We start from the raw sequence: 18581 nt of genomic DNA, 5'->3' as shown, positions 1-18581 counted from the left end.
AAACTGTGTTATTGAGAAAAACGACCACCTGTGGCACATCAAGAAATGAGTACAGGTAATGGTTGGGAAGGACAGAAAACAGAAATCTGTGCCATACTTGGCTTTGACTGAGATGAATGGGTAACCAGATGTGAAAGGGTAGATTGATATTGATTGGATGCCACCTTAGATTTCAGAATCATCTCAATGAAAAAACACCTTAAAAATGGAGTCATACATAAATCTCACAGATAAGAAGCAAGTACATGGGTTTGAGATACCATAGACCTAAAACGTCCCAAAAACAAACAAACCACATTTGCAAAGCAATAGCTGAAGACAACAAATGAACCAGCAGGGAAAAAATGCTCCCACAAATCCTGAAGAATTTTCTGTGAAGTTTCAGATAAGAGATTGATAGTGGAAAGGTAACACAAAAGAAAAGAAAATGAAAATAAGATGGATGTAAGAATATTGGGTATGAGTGAGACTAACAAAGTAAAACCAAACCCAACAGTTGCTAGTCAAGAATTGGGCAGTCAGCCCTTTGATATGTGAAGGCATACTGAATGGAAGCCAACGAGGAATGAGGTACACCATCACTCAACTGAAAGGCAGATGAGTTGGCATGAGCCTGAATTTTGAAGGTTGTGGAAAAAACAAATAAGATTTGGAAGTATAGTCATGCATAAAGAAGGACGCTGGTCAAAAGATACGAGAAAACGAGACTAAACTTGTATACCTGAGAAATAGTCTGAAAAAAACTGTAGAAGGTCATGACTGGCTGATTCCTCAGGAAAAGCATAGTAAGGCATGGCAAATTTGGAAGGTATAAACAAGCATTTAAAGTCCTTGTCAGCCTGTTCAGGGTTCCACATCTTCAGGAGAAAGTGGGGCAACATTTGAATATAAAGTATGACCCATGCAACATTCATTTTCCCCTCAAACAAAAGTCAACAAATTTCCCAACAGACCACCAGCACCTGAAGCCTGTATTAAAATGCTTGTCAAATGTCAGACATCCAAAGTGGTGACACTATCTTTGGAATTCATGTTACAGCAGTTGACATAAATATAAATGCAACCAGACTTAGGATAAGTGCATTAGATGGCTGTCAAATTTCTTGGATATAATAAATTGAAATCACTGCAATAATTAAGTCTATCTATGGCACTGATAAAGACAAAAAAAAATATTGGAATGCAAGTACTGCCAAATGAGAAATGATAGATCTGTAGAGGTATCCACTTGCATCATATGAGTGTAGTATGTTCCTATTCGTGGTGAAGTAACACATAATGACTTACATAAGAGACATGGAATCATTTGATTACAGTATGAGGGTGTGAAAGGCTTGTGGCATGCATAATAAAAAAAGTTTGCATATAGAGGGCATCACCAAACAGGAATAATTAATTTTGTAAGTGAAGGGAAGTACTGTATCAGCAATTATACTCTGCCTGATGATGATGTAAGTAACATACACTAAGCTGTATACTTCTTGGAGAGGAGGAAATTAATTTAAAAAAATTAAGTTTCAAGAAAGTAAATGTCACAATCTGACACCCAGAAAAATTCTAGATTTTTTTTTTCTTATTGTGTTGTAAAAGCAAGAGCTTAAAACTATATACTATTGAAATATGGATTATTAGCTGTGCTTTTATGCTACACTTGTTGGTATATCTTGAAAAGAAAGTAGTTTAATTAAATATTAAATGTACCTCACTAAAAACTCTTGACATGCATGTAAAAAATGTCCATTTAAATGTGGTGAAATTATATAAAACTATCTGTATGTGATCATTTAACATACATGATGTAAACACCTTTATATTCTCAAACTATGAACTATTCCAACCAGTTATGGCAAACAGACAATCTGTAAAAGAAATTGCCCAACCTACTGTACTTACATAATCAACAAAATGCTAAATATATCAGGATTTTGAATGAATATTTACCCCAAATTACATTCTGTAAGCCAATCAAAACAATGAAACATTCTGATATGAGAGAGACAATTACAAATATCAATTCAAAATGAAATAAAAACTTAAAAATATAAAATGTATCAAAGTTAAGCAATTTACATTGTGGAAGAAGCAAGGTTTGTGTCCTCATGTTTCAGTTGACCATCAAGAGCTAAGCCTCTTTTGTCTTTGTTGTTTGCAAGCAATGGTTTCAAATAAAACACCTTCGATAATGTAAATCCAGGTCCTATAGGGCAACCATCCCTGTTAAACAGGACAAAAATTATTGAAAGTTCCTAAATATATTTATCATTTAACCACAATATAAAAGTAAAAACAACAGGAACAGAATTCTAGTACAACATCTTGATAATATAAACCTAGATCCTTTAAGACAATCACCTCTGATAAACAAGACAAAATTACTGAACGTTTCTTATAGTCCACACAGTTTATGTCAGGTAAGAATGCACAAATAATAACAATAAATTTGCAAAATTCAAACAATAATCAAATTTATTTTAACTATAACCTCGTTTTCAAATTAGAACATATTACCATATCTTAGTATAGCAAATTTACTTTTTTTTTTATTTTAAAACCACCTTATATTATATGTCTTTTTTTTTTCATTCTTTGGTAGCAGATTTGAAGTTCTTTGGTTAAATTCTACAGTTAAAGATAGGTTAAAACGTTTGATGAATGCAAAAAAAAAGAACTGAATATCTAGCTTAAAAAGACAAATGTCTCAAGAGACATTAAGTTAGTCACAACAAATTTTAATAAGTAGAAATCACAAAACAATTTTAACTAATGAAAAATTAGTTGAGTCAGTTTTAAAAGGGAGAAATTTAATTATTTGATTCATGCTACGTAATAATAATTATTCTGTTTTGAGATTCACAAGAACACATAATCATTCTTGTATTATTTATTTATAAAAGCACTTACTCGCTCTCTACTTCAGCTACTGAACATTTGTACCGAGCAGTGGAAAACAAACATATGTCAGCAAATTGTCGAACTGTAATGCATCAGACAGAAAAAAAGATAGAGATTATCATCCATCAACTAATGGGAATGTAATGTTTTTGAATTTTTCTGCTTTTCAATATACATACAGACACACACAGTCTAATTAACTAATGATGAAATATGCCTCAAGTTTCTCTAAAAAAAATGAAAGTTCAAACTGAACAAATATTATTAAAAAGTAAGGTTTTTTTTAATGAGCTTACTAACCAGAAACTTTGATTTTTTTGACAGTTCTGTTGGAGTTGTTTGCAATATGTACATTAACTGCTATCTCTTCTCCATGGTAGTATAACTAATTTCAGAAGAAAGTGACAAAAACTTTATAAAAAAAGAAGTAATTCTAAGCAAACACAATTACCACACACTTAATTATTAGGTATACATGAACAGCAAAAGCGGAATAGAGTCCATTCTAATAAGGTTTCAACCATAAAACTCAATATAAAAAATATCTTTAAGAATCACATTCAAAACAATTTACATAAATTAAATATAATAAATTCATAATTAGTACAAAAATTGACAAAAATCATTCTAACACATTTTCCTAATCAACATTATGCATTATTAATCAAGTTGATTAATAATACATTAAAATATACAACTATTAAGTATTATAAAAAATTGAGTCATAATGATAAGGAAAACAGAGCATCAAAAAGTACATAATTAACAAAAAATCAAATCCAATTCTTAAAGAATATTTAAGCATCACATCAATGTCAGATTGACATTAAAATTTAAGAGTTGTTAGTTTCACCCTTCCTTTGCCAGACTTCAGTTATTTTATACCAAAATAACTCAAAGAATTACAAAACATATCAGCCATTGTAAACTATAATAACAAAAAGATGTTAATGTTAATTTTGAAAATACATTAAATAAAACAATTAAAACATAGGGCAATTTTATTTCAACTTTATAGTTTTTATATGTATGCTTTTTAAATAACTTCATTTCAATGATTATCTCCAAATTACTTAGATTTAAACTAAATGTTTTATTTAAGTCTAGTTTATCAAGTTGAATATGATTAAATTTGTGGAAGTATTTTTTTTACACATTATTTCTTTATAGTTATTGTCACACTTAGTTCAAAATCAAGAGTGAAGTAAAATTCTGCAGCCTTTTTATTTCAGTAAGTTTATTAAAAGAAGAAACCAATGCTAATTTTGACAAATTAACACTCCTACGAAAAGACGTTTCTAGTCCTGATTTCTCCAAGCCCGTTCCCCTGGCTGTGGTTTTGCTAGATAGTAGATAGGGACAGTGGGAATCTCGTTAATCCATTCATTAATGGATTTAAATGGCAATTTCATTTAAATACAAAATTATTAGCCTAATATTAATAACCTTTCAAGTTGCTCTGGGGCGTATTAGGCCCCACTTTTCGTAGGAGTGTTAAGCTTAATTTTTCAAATTACAAAACAATCACAGTTCTTTTACACTTTGACTAACATATCTAAATGTCTATATGATAAACATAAGAAAAGAAATGTTGATAGGAACATTATCAGAGAAATGTGAAACAGATGCTAAACAGACACATACTACAGATTGATGTCCAAAAATAATTAAACAATTCAAAATTATTTATCTTTTAAAGATGTATAATTGAAGGATAAATAGCTAGTAAATGTCACAACACAAACTAGCCACAAAGTTATGCCTCCTAGAAGACAAGTAATAATACCACTACAAAAATATTTGCATTTTTCTATTAAAAGCTAATAACACACACAATTTAGCTCATGCCTAAAACCAATCCTATTACCTCTTTATCTAAAGAAGCTTCAAGATGGAGTTTGTTTGGGGACATCATAAACTCCTTGCTAATTTCCACACTGGGCTGTTCCCCTTGCTTACTAGGTGCATACATAATCTTACGAATAGCCAACCTTACAGAGTTTCTGTATAAATAGTCAAGGTAATAATACAAATGAAATTAGAAGTCACATAAAAAATATACATGTAGTTATAGTTATTAAACCTGTTAAAAGAAATGTAAACTCTTTACAGAAATTTTGTGTCATTTCTTTAAAACTAAGCTTCTAATATTAACCTGTAACTAAACAGGAAATCCTACAATATTTTTCAAAAGTTACTTTTTGTGAAATTACTACATAAACGATGCATTTCTTAATGTTTTCCACTCCCACAACTAACCACAACGAGTGTCAAATGCATACATGCATATCTTATGTCACAATTTTTGTGAAAATAATAATTTTAACTATATTATAACAAATTTTTACAATATGTAACACTTAAGTATTATTCACAAAGAAAAATGTAGAAAATATTCACTGCTTACATATCTACATAACACTGGGGTTATTTTAAAACTTTTTTCTCCTCATCTCAAAAGAGAAGTTTTTTATTTGCTAAGAAATATTATCATCTCTTAAGAACACAGGTTAACCAAATCTTGTTTCTCTTGTCAGTTTTCCTTCTCTGTCAGTGCACTTATTACAGATTTCATTCATATCACATGTTGTGAAATCATAAAAAGGGGTGGGAACAACTAATAATGAAATTACTATAATAGCTTTGAAATATAGCTACAGGCAAAGTTTAAATACCACTTGACATAGAAAATTACAATAAATAAATGTGAAGTGGATAGCAATATAAATTAATGTTTCCATAAAACAAGTGATCAGAGAGAAACAATGAAATTTAGTAAGAAGTTTAGAAGACTTAGGAAGTGGGAACAAATGAACTATGTTTTTTTTATAGTTTATTTAAATGTTTTTTTTTCATGAATAAAACATCAGGTAAGCCTCATTAGATTTAGAATATGGTAGCAACTCAAATCCTTATTCATTAATTTTTTTTAATTTTACCATACTCAAACAACACAAACATCTTATTATCTATTGAAAGGATAGCCTAGTAGATATAACTATTTTGATCAGAAATATTGTAAGAACAAATACTGTTTCCTACCCTGATCTGACACCATTCTGAAAAATCAACTCTTAAGTCACCAATAAATCTTTGTCAGTTTATTTAACATTCTTTACAATTTGTACCTAGAAGTTGAGTATTACAATCCTTAAAATAAAGTTTTAAAATAAATATATTAATAAAAATCAATCGAGTTGGAACTGGTTGGATGAATGACAAAAGAAAATTGAAATTCTACAACAAAAGGAAGTATTTTCAATGTTTCTTTCAAAAGTTTCTCACAACAACATTTTTGAAATTTGAATATGTAGATAAATACTAAAAAAAATCCATCAATTTCATGAATTTGTTAAAGCCAAAAGGAGAAACTTATTAGTAAGTTTGTGCTAAATTTCACTCAATTTGGTTACAAATTTCTACTGTTTGAAGGAAAATGATAAAATTAAATCAGTGATACCTTCTGGTCCAGAAGAGATTTATATATACTCTTTTTAAAAAATTCCTATACTTTTGAGAAATTTATGTTCTAAAGAAACAGTTATACAGTATAGCTGGATAGATGACACTAGTGAAGTATTGCATTTGTGAGTGTAACAGTGTTTTAAAATAAATATACAAACACATAAACAGTTATGTTCATCTGGTAAAATATGACCCCTCTCTCCTGAAATTAGAACAAAAGTTTATTCCAAGAATGCAAATGAATCTTTACTAACAGGGGGTTTAGAATCTTTCGCATGAAAATATCAGCTTTTAACAATAACATTTAAAATTAAGACAAATAAATAATAGGCATTTTTTTTTCCTAAAGATAGTTTGGGAGAAAAAAAAAAAAAAGAAGGGTCATACCACCACAGAAGTATGGTCTGTTTGGTGTCTAGAGGGAGTTGAAACTTTGTGTTCACCTCAAGACCTTCATCACCCAAATCGGCAGGAGTACAGAGTAACATTTACACAATCCAGTTAAAGTATGTAGCAGAGTCTTTAGGGACAATGCAAGTTCAGCAATGTTATTCATACAGTAGACAAGATTTGTTTTACTGTTTTTTTACTACTCCTGTGTTTGCTCTACAAAAACAGACATCTCTAACATCACAATGTACAATCCTTTTTATGTGTTACTTAGGTACAGATCCAACTCAACAGTTGGTATGGGAGAGAGTTCTTATTAACTAGAGGAATATTATACATTCCATGAATATACTGGCACACTCCCTATTACCAGAAAGGTAAGGTAAAAGAAGGATAATGGAGAACTAAACAAAAAATAACAGAAGACATTAAGATCTGAATTTTCTATCAAAAGGTAAAAACATTTTAATCACAAGAAACAACGAACACATTCTTTTTATAGTAAGATTATAAATTCACTTAAAGGCCTTGCCTCTTATGAGGTTTTTCTTCTTCAGTGTCAGCAACATAAGCCTTCAATTCATAGTCCACTCCACATGGTTTCCCAGTGTCTCCTGGTGCTGGCTGAAGTGTGACCGATGCAGGACAGTGAGGTGGAAGCTTAGGAGAATAGGAGAATAATACAAAACCTCATCATTACAAGTTCAAATCTTTCAAGTAAAATACACCCAATCTGAAATTGCACCAAACTAGTATTAAAATCCTTTATATTTTAAATATATAGGAAACATTGTGATCTTTTTCCTTTTCTCTGCTTGTGATATTCAGTTGGAAACATGGCATAGCTTTACCCCTCCACATAGTTTAGAGAGATTACTTTTTATTTTATCCATCTTTGTTCAAAAAATGTATTGAAATTCATTTATAATCACTTTTTATTAAAATTTCAGAGGAAGGCATGTTCTTCAAGAACAATTCTAATTCAATTGAGAAATCTACCCATGTGCATCTATGAACATACATAATAGTCTTCTATCATTAAAAGTTAATGACAATTACATTTTGATATTTGAATGAAAGGTGTGCTTAAACTAAAGTTATCCATTTCATGGGAAGTCTTCAGTCTTTGTAACTAAACAGCTTACAACTTCTTTTAGCAAATAAGGTAATCTGTTTGAAGAATTTCACAAAAATAACTCTGACCTCAAAATAAAATGGATAAGAATTTGGCCCTAGTTTCCTTAGGAGTCTCTCCTGAAGCCGTGTCAAAGGTTGCTTGGTTTCAGTAGCCATTTCTGATGGATAGATCTGTGCTGATGCTAAATACAAGTCTTTCCGGAAGGTCAAACCTAAAACATCTAGATCCTCCCTACCATAGCGAAAGGCTGCTAGAACATGTCCAAATACTTTACGCCCCTTCATATATTCTGGATCGACTAAAATAACACCATCTGTTCAGACAGAAGTTTAGTAATTTAGCAATTAATTTATCTAAAAATCAATTTTTAATTAGAATTTTGTTTCTTTTAGTTAAGAGCTATACAGCAGGCTACCTGTGACAAATCCACCACTAGGAATCAAACCCCATATTTTAGTATTACAAGACTTTAAATCTATCCAAAGGATTTTTTGTTAAAGACCAAGCAAAATGACTTCACTTCAGAAGTCCTGATGTACACAGTGACTTAACATCACATTGGATTCTAAAACTTAGCTTTCCTACAACAAAAAAGCATGAAAACTTTAAACAAGAGAGAAATATTAACTAAATATTTTATTCACAATTTATGGTTACTTGGGATGGGAAAAAAATCACTCAAGAAATTGAAAAAGGGATTTCAGTCTTTAATCATACAACTTCACAGATGATTTTACTGGGTGGTGTAATTTATAATGTGTGCATTTTGAATTATTGAAATCTAACAATAGAATTCCATGTACTTTCTTTAAGAAACCTCTCTAGCAGTATCTAAAGCACAATATACACAAAGCTATTATATTCCATCATAGCACTTACATATACAATATATATATTGATATTATATTCCCAACATAAGACTTACCAATATAGTGTATACCTAGCTTTTATATTTCACCCTAAACTTTACTATAATATATATCTGTGTTTCAGAACAATTGCACACACAATGACAATGTTTGCTAAAATTAAATAGTTATGATGCAAAAATTTTACTATAAATCTAAAAGGAACATTCTCCTGTCAGCTGTCCCAACCTTAAATTTCAGTTAATCACCCAGAGGTGATCATGTAACTCGTGGTATTAATTTCAACATAATGGTTAGTATTAGTTATTACCTTCCATTATAACACTTACAGGTACAATGTATATCAAGCTATTACATTCTGTCACAACAACTGTAGTACCATGCACATTAATTATAATATTCCATCATAACACTGGCAAGTGTGGTATATACCACACAATTACCTTCCATCACAACACCTACTGTACTGCTATTTCATGTCAAGTGGATAATATGCTATACCATAAGTTAACATAGAATTACAGAGTTCATGTGATGTGATGCTTGCTTTTAAAAACACATTTTTCTTAGGTGTTTACAAAATAAATTGCTTTTGAGCCGATGACTTTGTTGGATAGTGCTCCTAACAACATAGGAGTTACAAAAACAATAAATGCCAACAATGTTGTAATTAATCTTATTAATTACTATTAATGTTTCTTTAGTGTTTTACATAGAATATAAGTGATTTTATACAGATCTTTGCACTTGCAACTGCTAAAACCATAACGATGCAATATATGAACCCCACTAATAATGAACAAATATTTTAAATGTTTCAGTAACATGAGGGTTAACAGGTCAATGTGTATAATGGCCAATATGAACATTAACACTTCTCCAAACTGAAAATGTACTTTTTGATAAATACTTACCTAAATTAGTACTGCCCTCTATTGTCATAAATATTCAATGCCCACCACCAGCCTTCCATCTTCTACTGCATTTTACATGTAAATAATTATGCAGTTGCTCTCCACCTGTGTAAGCATGACATAACCCTTATTGTAACCAATGCCCTCTCCACATTTACATGCTTTAATGACTTCAAGATTGGTCATAAGACCAACACTAAAAATGATTCACCTTAAAGACCATAAGTTGTGAAACCCAAAAAAAAATTTCACCTCAGCAAGAGACTGCACCATATCTCATCCAGATGTACTCTTCACCCTTTTATGACTGTATCATGAATGGAAAAACATGCATGAATCTCATAAAACACATTACCTATTAACAGGACACTTTGTTATTGAGAAGCTAGGGTGCAATGGGCAGTAATGATAGTCCAACCTTATCCAACACTGGTTGAATCTGGAATTGTACATCAGATCTGCAGTAACAAAGGCATCATGCCATTAAACATGATTTGAATTGTGACCAGGCCATCTCTAATGAATACCAGACCCACTGAGAAAGTACATCTAGAGGATGGTAGCAAGGAGGAATGCCACAGCAAGAAAAAGAAATCTTCAGCAAGTATATATGGCATCATCTAAAATAATACATTAGGAAGTTTACAAGGTCATTGTCAAGCGGAGCGGACGTGCAAGTCGAGAGCTGCGAGAGATGTACTATAGAGACAAGGAATATTTTGCTTAAGTGCTTTATTTTCAAGTTTTACTTTAAAAGGTTTACCCTTACTCCTTGTCAGGACTAGTAAAACGAATAGGATGAAGAGGAGAAAGATCGTAACATGATCTAATGGAAACACGCTAACGAACGAGTAGATAATAGAAATGCTGAATGAGGTGATCGAAGGACCAGCCTCAGAATCCCCGGGCAGTTCGACAGAGAGTTCGGAGAGCGAATACTCAGGATCAGAAGATATAACAAGACAAGAAGCAAAAACTACCACGAACAAAAGGAGGCTGAAGAAGAAAAAGGATAAGGTAAATATAGTTTTGAACAATACTACTAACATTAACTCTAATAACACTACTAACCCTGGTACTAACAATACTAAAAATTCCAGTGTCAATAACGTAACTAATGTAAGTAATATCAAAGCCACTAGTTCCAATAATAACAATGCCACTAGTTCTAGCAAAAATAACGCAACTAACCAGGATACTAATAATACCGCTAACAGTAACATGGATAAAGCCACTAACTCTAATAACACTAAGAACACCACCACTGTTATACAATCACATGATTCTCCTCAATACAGAATCCCAACTCTGTTCATTGAAGGAATAAACAACACAACACACATCCCTCAGGTAGTAAAACAACTGAGGGCTTATTACCCGGGGCATCCTGTTTAAGGACATTAAACCTCTTCCCAACGGAAGAATTATGTTAAGATGCACAGATGTTAAGATGGTCCAAGCCACCATCAATACACCAAAAAACAACATGCCAAAGTTAACTGTTATTATCAGAGGTGTCGATTTCAACATTGAATATAACAAGATCACGGAGGAGTTAAAAACACAAGGCTACGACATTGTAAAATCAGACCAAATCATCTCTTTCAGAACGAAACAAAAAACGCCACTGGTTAAGGTAACCGTGAACAATAAAGATGATCAGGACAAACTATTAAAAAGCAGTTGCCTCTTATTCTTCAAAAGACACACGACCGAACCAGAGAAAACACACCAAAAGCCTATTATACAATGTTACAAATGTCAAAGGTTCGGACACACGAAAAACAATTGCATGGCCAAAGACAGATGCGCAAACTGTCAGGGCCCTCACGCAGCCAGTTACAAAGGCTGCCCTAAATACACTCAGATACAAAACAAAATTATTTTCAAAACCACGAACAGTAACAAACAAACCCTCAACACTCATATCACTAAACAACCATTACTACAAACCCCAACAGACACACAGATCACAAACTCTCGGCCACAACCAACACGTACATACACAGACGTCACACGCTCGAAAACAACACATACATTCAACCCCATAGAATTCACCACAAATTTATTAGCAATGCTAATAGATTGAGTTAATTCCCTATATTTGAATCAAGGCACGAATCACTCAAGGCTCTTTGTAGCCTTGCAAGTTATTACTTTCACCTTCCCCATATCAAACCACACCATCTTTCACTTAAAATTCATGCAAGGGAAGTAAAACAACACAATGATACAACACATTAAAATTTTACACATCAACTGCCAAGGAAACCTCAAAGATAAAAGAATAGAAATATACAATATAAACAAACATATAAATGCCAACATTATCATCGTATCAGAAACAATCTGAACAGAGAAACAAAATACCACAATCCCCGGATTCATCACGCACAGCATACCTTACTCAGAAAACAACAGAGGTATAATAGCCTACTTTAGTACGGAAATTTTGCATTTAATATCAATAGAAGATTCCTTTAGATCTAACATAAATTAAACCATTTTTGTAATATACACTTAACAACCGGCTAACAATTCCGATTCTAGCCATATATTGTTCACCATCTAAAGATATTGACATTAACTTCCTTCAAAAATGTGTAAATCTCAAACCCAAACCAATTATTATTGGGGATTTTAATTCTCTGCATACAGAACTAAGTGGAAACAGAAACACGTGCAGAGGGTTGTGCATAAAAAAATTTTCTTTCTAGTAACAAAATGCACCTAATTAACGACCATACACCTACACACTTTTCAGCCGCCAACGGCTCGTACGATGTACTTGATTTCATCATAGCACCCAAGGACACAGTAAACAGAATCTCTAACTTTAAAGTACATGATGAAATCACTAGTGACCACTTCCCCATTTCATGTATGATTCACCCACGCCACCCTGCCGTGGCGTATGTGACTCCCTCTGTATACACCTATACCAAAACTGACTGGCTCACTTTCAATGCTACACTGGACTCATACCTACCCCACCCAATTGAACATGCTAACAACAAGACAGAACTAGAAAATTATGTAAATCAAGTTACAGAAGCCATTCAGAAAGCCATAAAAAACACAATTCTAAAACAAGAAGAAAGCAATCACATACTCAATGGACTCTAACACCAGAAATTCACTCACTAATAATCAAATGCAGACAATTAAGACGAACACACTATATTACACGTGATCCATCTATCAAAACACAAATCAATAGAACAAATGCAAAAATTAAACAAGAAATCAAAACAGCAAAAGAAACTAATTGGCAAAACTTCTGTAAAAACTTAGAAAAAATCAAGAACAATCCAAAAGAATTTCGGAAAATATTCAAGAGTATTGCTTCAGACAAAAACACAAATCACATGCTACAACATATCACACACAACAATAAAATCGCAAGGACTGACGTAGAGAAAGCTGACTACTACGAATCCTCCTTTAGCGACCTAAGTTCAGTAGACTTCGACACACAACACCAACATCATATCAACAACTTCATAAATACAAACCAAGCTTCATTCTCACCATGGTTCCCTGGCAAGACACTAGAAGCATACTCAAATTCAATCAATAGAAAAGTAACCATAACTGAACTAAAAATCAATATCAAAAACTTGAAGAATACTTCCCCCAGACATGACCAAATTCCAAACATTATTCTGAAAAAAAGCTCTACTCTCCTATTACAACACCTCACAAACATCATGAACATTTCACTGGCAACTGGATATTACCCTGACACTTAAAAAAAAGCCATTATAACCACGATCCCAAAGAAACAAAACCAACAGAACTAATCCAGATAATTTTTGTCCCATCAGTCTGTTAAGCTGCCTTGGCAAACTGATGGAGAGAGTTATCTCCAACCGTCTTCTCCATTTTTGTGAATCAAATAACATCCTTCCAGAATCCCAAAATGCCTCCATGAAAAATAGGCAAACAACAGATCACCTCACGCAACTAACCGAATCAATCTATAAAGCTTTCAACAAAAACCAAGTAACCATTGGGGTATTCCTAGATGTAAAAAAAGCATTCGACAGCATATGGCACAATGCCATCAAATACAAACTAAAACACCTGAAAATAAATCCCACTATAGTTAAATGGATTTCAAATTTCTTAACAGATAGAACAGCACAAGTAAATGTCAATAAAACTATATCTAAATCATTTAATATAACCACAGGAGTACCCCAAGGATCAGTCCTCTCTCCACTTTTATATATTATTTTCGTCAGTGACATACCTTTCCCAAATCTAACATACACGCATAATTCACAATACGCAGACGACATCGCTATCTGGAGCACCTCCAGAAACCCAGTGATGGCCATGTCTCGCGTACAAGAATCACTGAACAATGTCTCAACATGGAGTAACAAGTGGAGAGTAGTGTTAAATCCAACCAAAACACAAGCAACCACCTTCCACAGGAAATTAAAAAAACAAAGAAAGAAATCTAGAAAAAATAAAATTATCACTCGGAAATACGACCATTAACATGAGCAAAAACATCACATTCCTTGACATCACTTTCGTCACAAAACTAACATGGAAAAAACATGTTAACAACATACACTCATCAATTAGATAACGGATTTCACACCTAATGACTCTAACCAGTAGACAATCGAAATGTTCACCAAACACCATTATCCAAATATACAAGGCTTACATCTGTCCATTAATAGAGTATGGATGTCAAGTAACATACAATATGTCAAACAACACACTCCAGAAAATCCAAGTTCAACAGAACAGAATACTAAGATCTGCATTTAGTCTTCCGTCATTCACGCCAGTAAATTATATACATCAAATCAGTAACTTACCAACACTAAGAAACAGACTAACGGAAATATCACACAAATATTATATAAAAGCAGAAAACAGAAACAAACTAACGGCATCACTATACAAATTAACTAGTGCACCAACAAAATACATTTCAACTTGCAACATATTTCAAGAATCACAAATTACACAACAAAGTATCTAAAGAAATAAACTCATGATAATAATACGTATTCTCTTTTTCAGATATCGGGCACAGGACAGGCAAAACTTTCGGCGCCTATCCTGTGAAAGTGGGTTTTCTCAGGGCACTCCCGTTTCCCCCCACAGCAAAAACTTAGGCATTAGATTTTTAGATCCCAGCCCAGGCAACTTTATTGCCAGACCCTGAGTCGGGTCGTTTGAGTTCATGTTCATATTTACTTTGACTTCTGCCTTTCGGGATGGGACCTGGCCGTTCTCTCTGGTGCTGCCTTTGCCTCGGTCTAGGATAACATTAAAAATGACCTCCTTCACCCAAAAAAAAGAGTCACAAATTATTTAATAAATAAATAAATAAAACTAAACCTAATAACCTTTCACGAAAGGGAACGAAGAGGAACCACAACGTTCCTGAACACCCCAGTTGGAGAGAGAATTCTTACGATTTCTCTCTCTCTAAACTAAACCCCTGCCAAGTTAGTTTGCGTAATACATTAGATTCATGATAGGAAGAATCTAAATGTCATGGAGCATTAGAGATGGGTAGCAATGCTTGTCTGCTTTACTCATATATGTCCATGAGTGTACGGTCTGGAATTAACATATTTATGAAGCAAAAAGACTGTTAGACATAATCACTTGTAGTTCTGCAAAATTGGGGGGTACACCAAAAGTCTGCACAGGAGTGGAAACCATGTCAGAGCAGGATGAAACTCAGCCACTAAGAGCACACGATACATGAAAAGAAGACAAACAGAAGGTTATACATACAATAAAATCCCTACCAGTTTTGAATGAGAGCATCTACAGCTGCTGCTAAAAAATGGGGAATATGAGACCAAAAATGAGAAAGTTGTGCATTGAGATGAGTGGCAAAAGCATCAACGACCTAAAGCCCCAGCAAGCTCACAACTCCTGAAACATCCACTGAACTAACAACCAATTTGTCAAGAGAGTCTTGTTAGGCCAAGAAAACTGATCTGCAACCAAATTCAGGGCACCTCAAATATGACATGCAAACAATTTCACATGATGATTGTAGGCCATGTGGATAAGATTCAATGTTCAGAAACAAAGATTTACTGACTGGGTATCCTCTTGCATGGTAATATAAGAAACTACTGTGGAATTGTTGGAGTGAACTATCACTGAATGTTCTTGAATCTGATAAGAAATGAAGCAGTAACTAAGATGTTGACATGTAGGGACAAATCAGCCAAACACCCACAACCTCTTGAGCATTGAGATATGCACTCCAACCTGGAAGGGAAACAATTGTAAAGAGATGGCAATCCAGATGAAGAATAGCAACTCCAATGACAGTATCTGGCCAATTCAACCAACCATCAAGCAAAGTAGGCCTGGAGTGAGGTGGAGAAACAGGGTAACAGGAACAAATAAGAAATCCTAAAGGAGGCTTCACTAGTTGAGAAACATCCATTAAAAGTGATCCAAATTGGCACAATCAAGAGGAATGAAGACTTTGAGAGAAGCTCACATCTCCAACAGAGATACAGTCTCTTGTGCAGTAAGTGAAGGAGAAGCCAATAGACTGAGAATGACATGTTTCATATCCCATAACACAGGGAAAAAAGCTGGCCAGCTGAAGAGGTAAACAAAAACCACACCTTGATGAATCAGGCATTGTGTGGATGTATGAAAATGACTTTTTTACCTCAATGAGTCAACCCATTCTGGTGGTCTCTCTCAAAAAAACTAAGTAACTCCAATATAAAACCTGACTATTTGGCAAAGGGAACCAAAGCCAAAACAAATGGCAGAGTCCACAACTGATAAACATGCTCCTGATAAACCAAAAAGAGGAAATACTGGGATGCCTGGGAGATAGAAATGCATAGATAGGTATCCAACAACATCAATCTTTGTCATCCACAAACCTAGAGTGATAACCCACCAAAGAGTTAAGGAACACTACATCATGAAATTGGGAATGGCCAGGAAATATTTCCTGGATGATAAATCTATAATTCTCTGTTCATTATACCTCTAAGGAGGATAGGAATAAAACCCTGGCTGAGAAGATTTATCATATTATATGGTCTTTTTCTGAAGTAGATTTCAAACCACCTTCTTTTTCGGTGAGTGGAAGTCAATGGGATGAGGAAACATCAGGGAAGGAAAATGGAAGTGAAGAGCTAAACTCTATGAAAGAACATTGTGAACCCAGGGATCCATTGTAATTAGTGTCTATATAAAACAAAAATGGAAGAGCTTGGTCCCCACTGCTGTTTTTCTGTGAAACACCTTCAAGTAATAACTCAAATGTGAATTGATTAAGAACAAGAAGCCAAAGCCAATAAACAGTTTATTGGGTAGGGGCATGACACAGAAACAGTAGGAGAAGGTAGGAATAAATAGGAAGCTAACAAGAATAATAAATTATACAAACTCCCAAACACTTCTGCATGTCAAAAAGGTGCCATGCACAGTTCAAATCAGGAAGGAGTAGTCCAAGCATACTCACCAAAGAACCAATAATATAAAACTGGCCTATACAAAGTGACCTGTCTCAGGTGTGTTACAGTGGACCAGTATTCTGTAAAATATAGTAACATTTTGGTTATAAAAAACATTATGTACATAAGTATGTATGTATGTATGTATACAATATATATTTCAGTTATTTTTCTTGAAACAAAGAATGGTATATAAAGAAGAAAACAATTCTCTTTGAGTTCCAACTTTGTATTGTTTACTGTTTGCCATAATTTGCTAAGCCTTATAAAATTTTGCACATAGAGAATATAAAACAAAATAATTTTATCTAGGTTTTATATATGCATTTTGAAATGACACAAAAATCATAAACTCCTATATCACTATCACAGAATTCCACTATAATTTATCAGACTTTGTAACAGGGCTGTATCTAAGTCTAAAAAATATGATTTTTTGAGGTCAATAATAATTTAACTTACCATATCATCCACTATGAAAAAAAAAAAAAGGAAGTACTTCAAAAAGGTTCGGAAACCCATATGAGGAACATTTCAAGCTTTTAATTGGTTATTCACATGTCATAGACAGTGTAGGGGTATATAAGCAAGTACTTCCAAAAATGGAATAGAAATGGGCAGGACTATTATGTATGATCCAATGTGTAGTAGTATCTCAGCAAATAGAAAAGTTAGGTTTTTATTTTATATTGTTGCATGTCAATATTGGTAAATTGAGTTTCTAATTTTTAACAAAATTACAGACTTTTTATTTGGACATCATAAAACATAATCTGAATAAATGCTGCACTTACAAAAATTAATATTTAAGAAATTTCTTGATCTACTTTTAAATTAAGAAATTAACTAATGTATAATTCTAAAATTTTGATTACAAACTACTATTTGTACCAAACTTATTAACATACATTCATAAATAGCAGTTCAATAAAATTTTGAAGTTAAATCTACAGAAGCGATGGCATAACCTTTGACCACAGAAAGACCCCAATCAGTAGGGTTAAATTCTGCAAAAGGTGGAAGAGGTCTAGGTATTCAGCTGCAGTAGGTGTAACTATGTGAAAGTGCTAGCATATACTGACAAGTCCATACTTAAAGAAAAAAAATAGTAGTAAGAAAAAGTTAGAAAAAGCAATGCTTCACAAGACAAAAATGTGAAAAAATAAAGAAATATTAAACAAAATGAAGTTTATAGTATAAAGAAAAAAACTGATAAATTTGCGAGTAAAACAAGCAGGTATGTACAGTATTACTACCAATCAAGAAGTAATTAACCAGTGCAAATGTGTAGATAGCACTGGTTATAAGGGTTGCAAGGCACTCATATTAGTGTACAGCTGCTGTATAATAATTTACACAAGAATATGCAGAAGTGGGAGGTGGTAGACTAATGGCAAGAATTAAAAATTTGCACTGAGAGTACTGATGAACA

At 33.1% G+C, this 18581-nt stretch overlaps 1 protein-coding gene across 3 annotated transcripts in view; it reads right to left on the bottom strand.

The window, feature by feature from the left end:
- Window positions 1-18581, bottom strand: part of LOC143253343 (arrestin red cell-like) — a 51459-nt gene that overhangs the window by 11207 nt on the left and 21671 nt on the right. For all 3 annotated transcript variants that reach the window (XM_076507072.1, XM_076507074.1, XM_076507073.1), the window contains exons 5-10: window positions 7951-8198; window positions 7280-7407; window positions 4760-4895; window positions 3193-3277; window positions 2902-2974; window positions 2071-2214 (exon numbers count right to left, since the gene is read on the bottom strand). In XM_076507072.1, coding sequence (XP_076363187.1) covers window positions 2071-2214; window positions 2902-2974; window positions 3193-3277; window positions 4760-4895; window positions 7280-7407; window positions 7951-8198 — 814 coding nt within the window. The remainder of the gene's footprint in view (window positions 1-2070; window positions 2215-2901; window positions 2975-3192; window positions 3278-4759; window positions 4896-7279; window positions 7408-7950; window positions 8199-18581) is intronic.

The sequence above is a fragment of the Tachypleus tridentatus genome, chromosome 6 (genome assembly GCF_004210375.1).
Source record: "Tachypleus tridentatus isolate NWPU-2018 chromosome 6, ASM421037v1, whole genome shotgun sequence".
In the NCBI taxonomy this organism is placed as follows: Eukaryota; Metazoa; Arthropoda; class Merostomata; order Xiphosura; family Limulidae; genus Tachypleus; species Tachypleus tridentatus.
The sequence above is the reverse complement of the archived record's forward strand: the minus strand, read 5'-3'. Positions and strand labels throughout refer to the sequence as shown.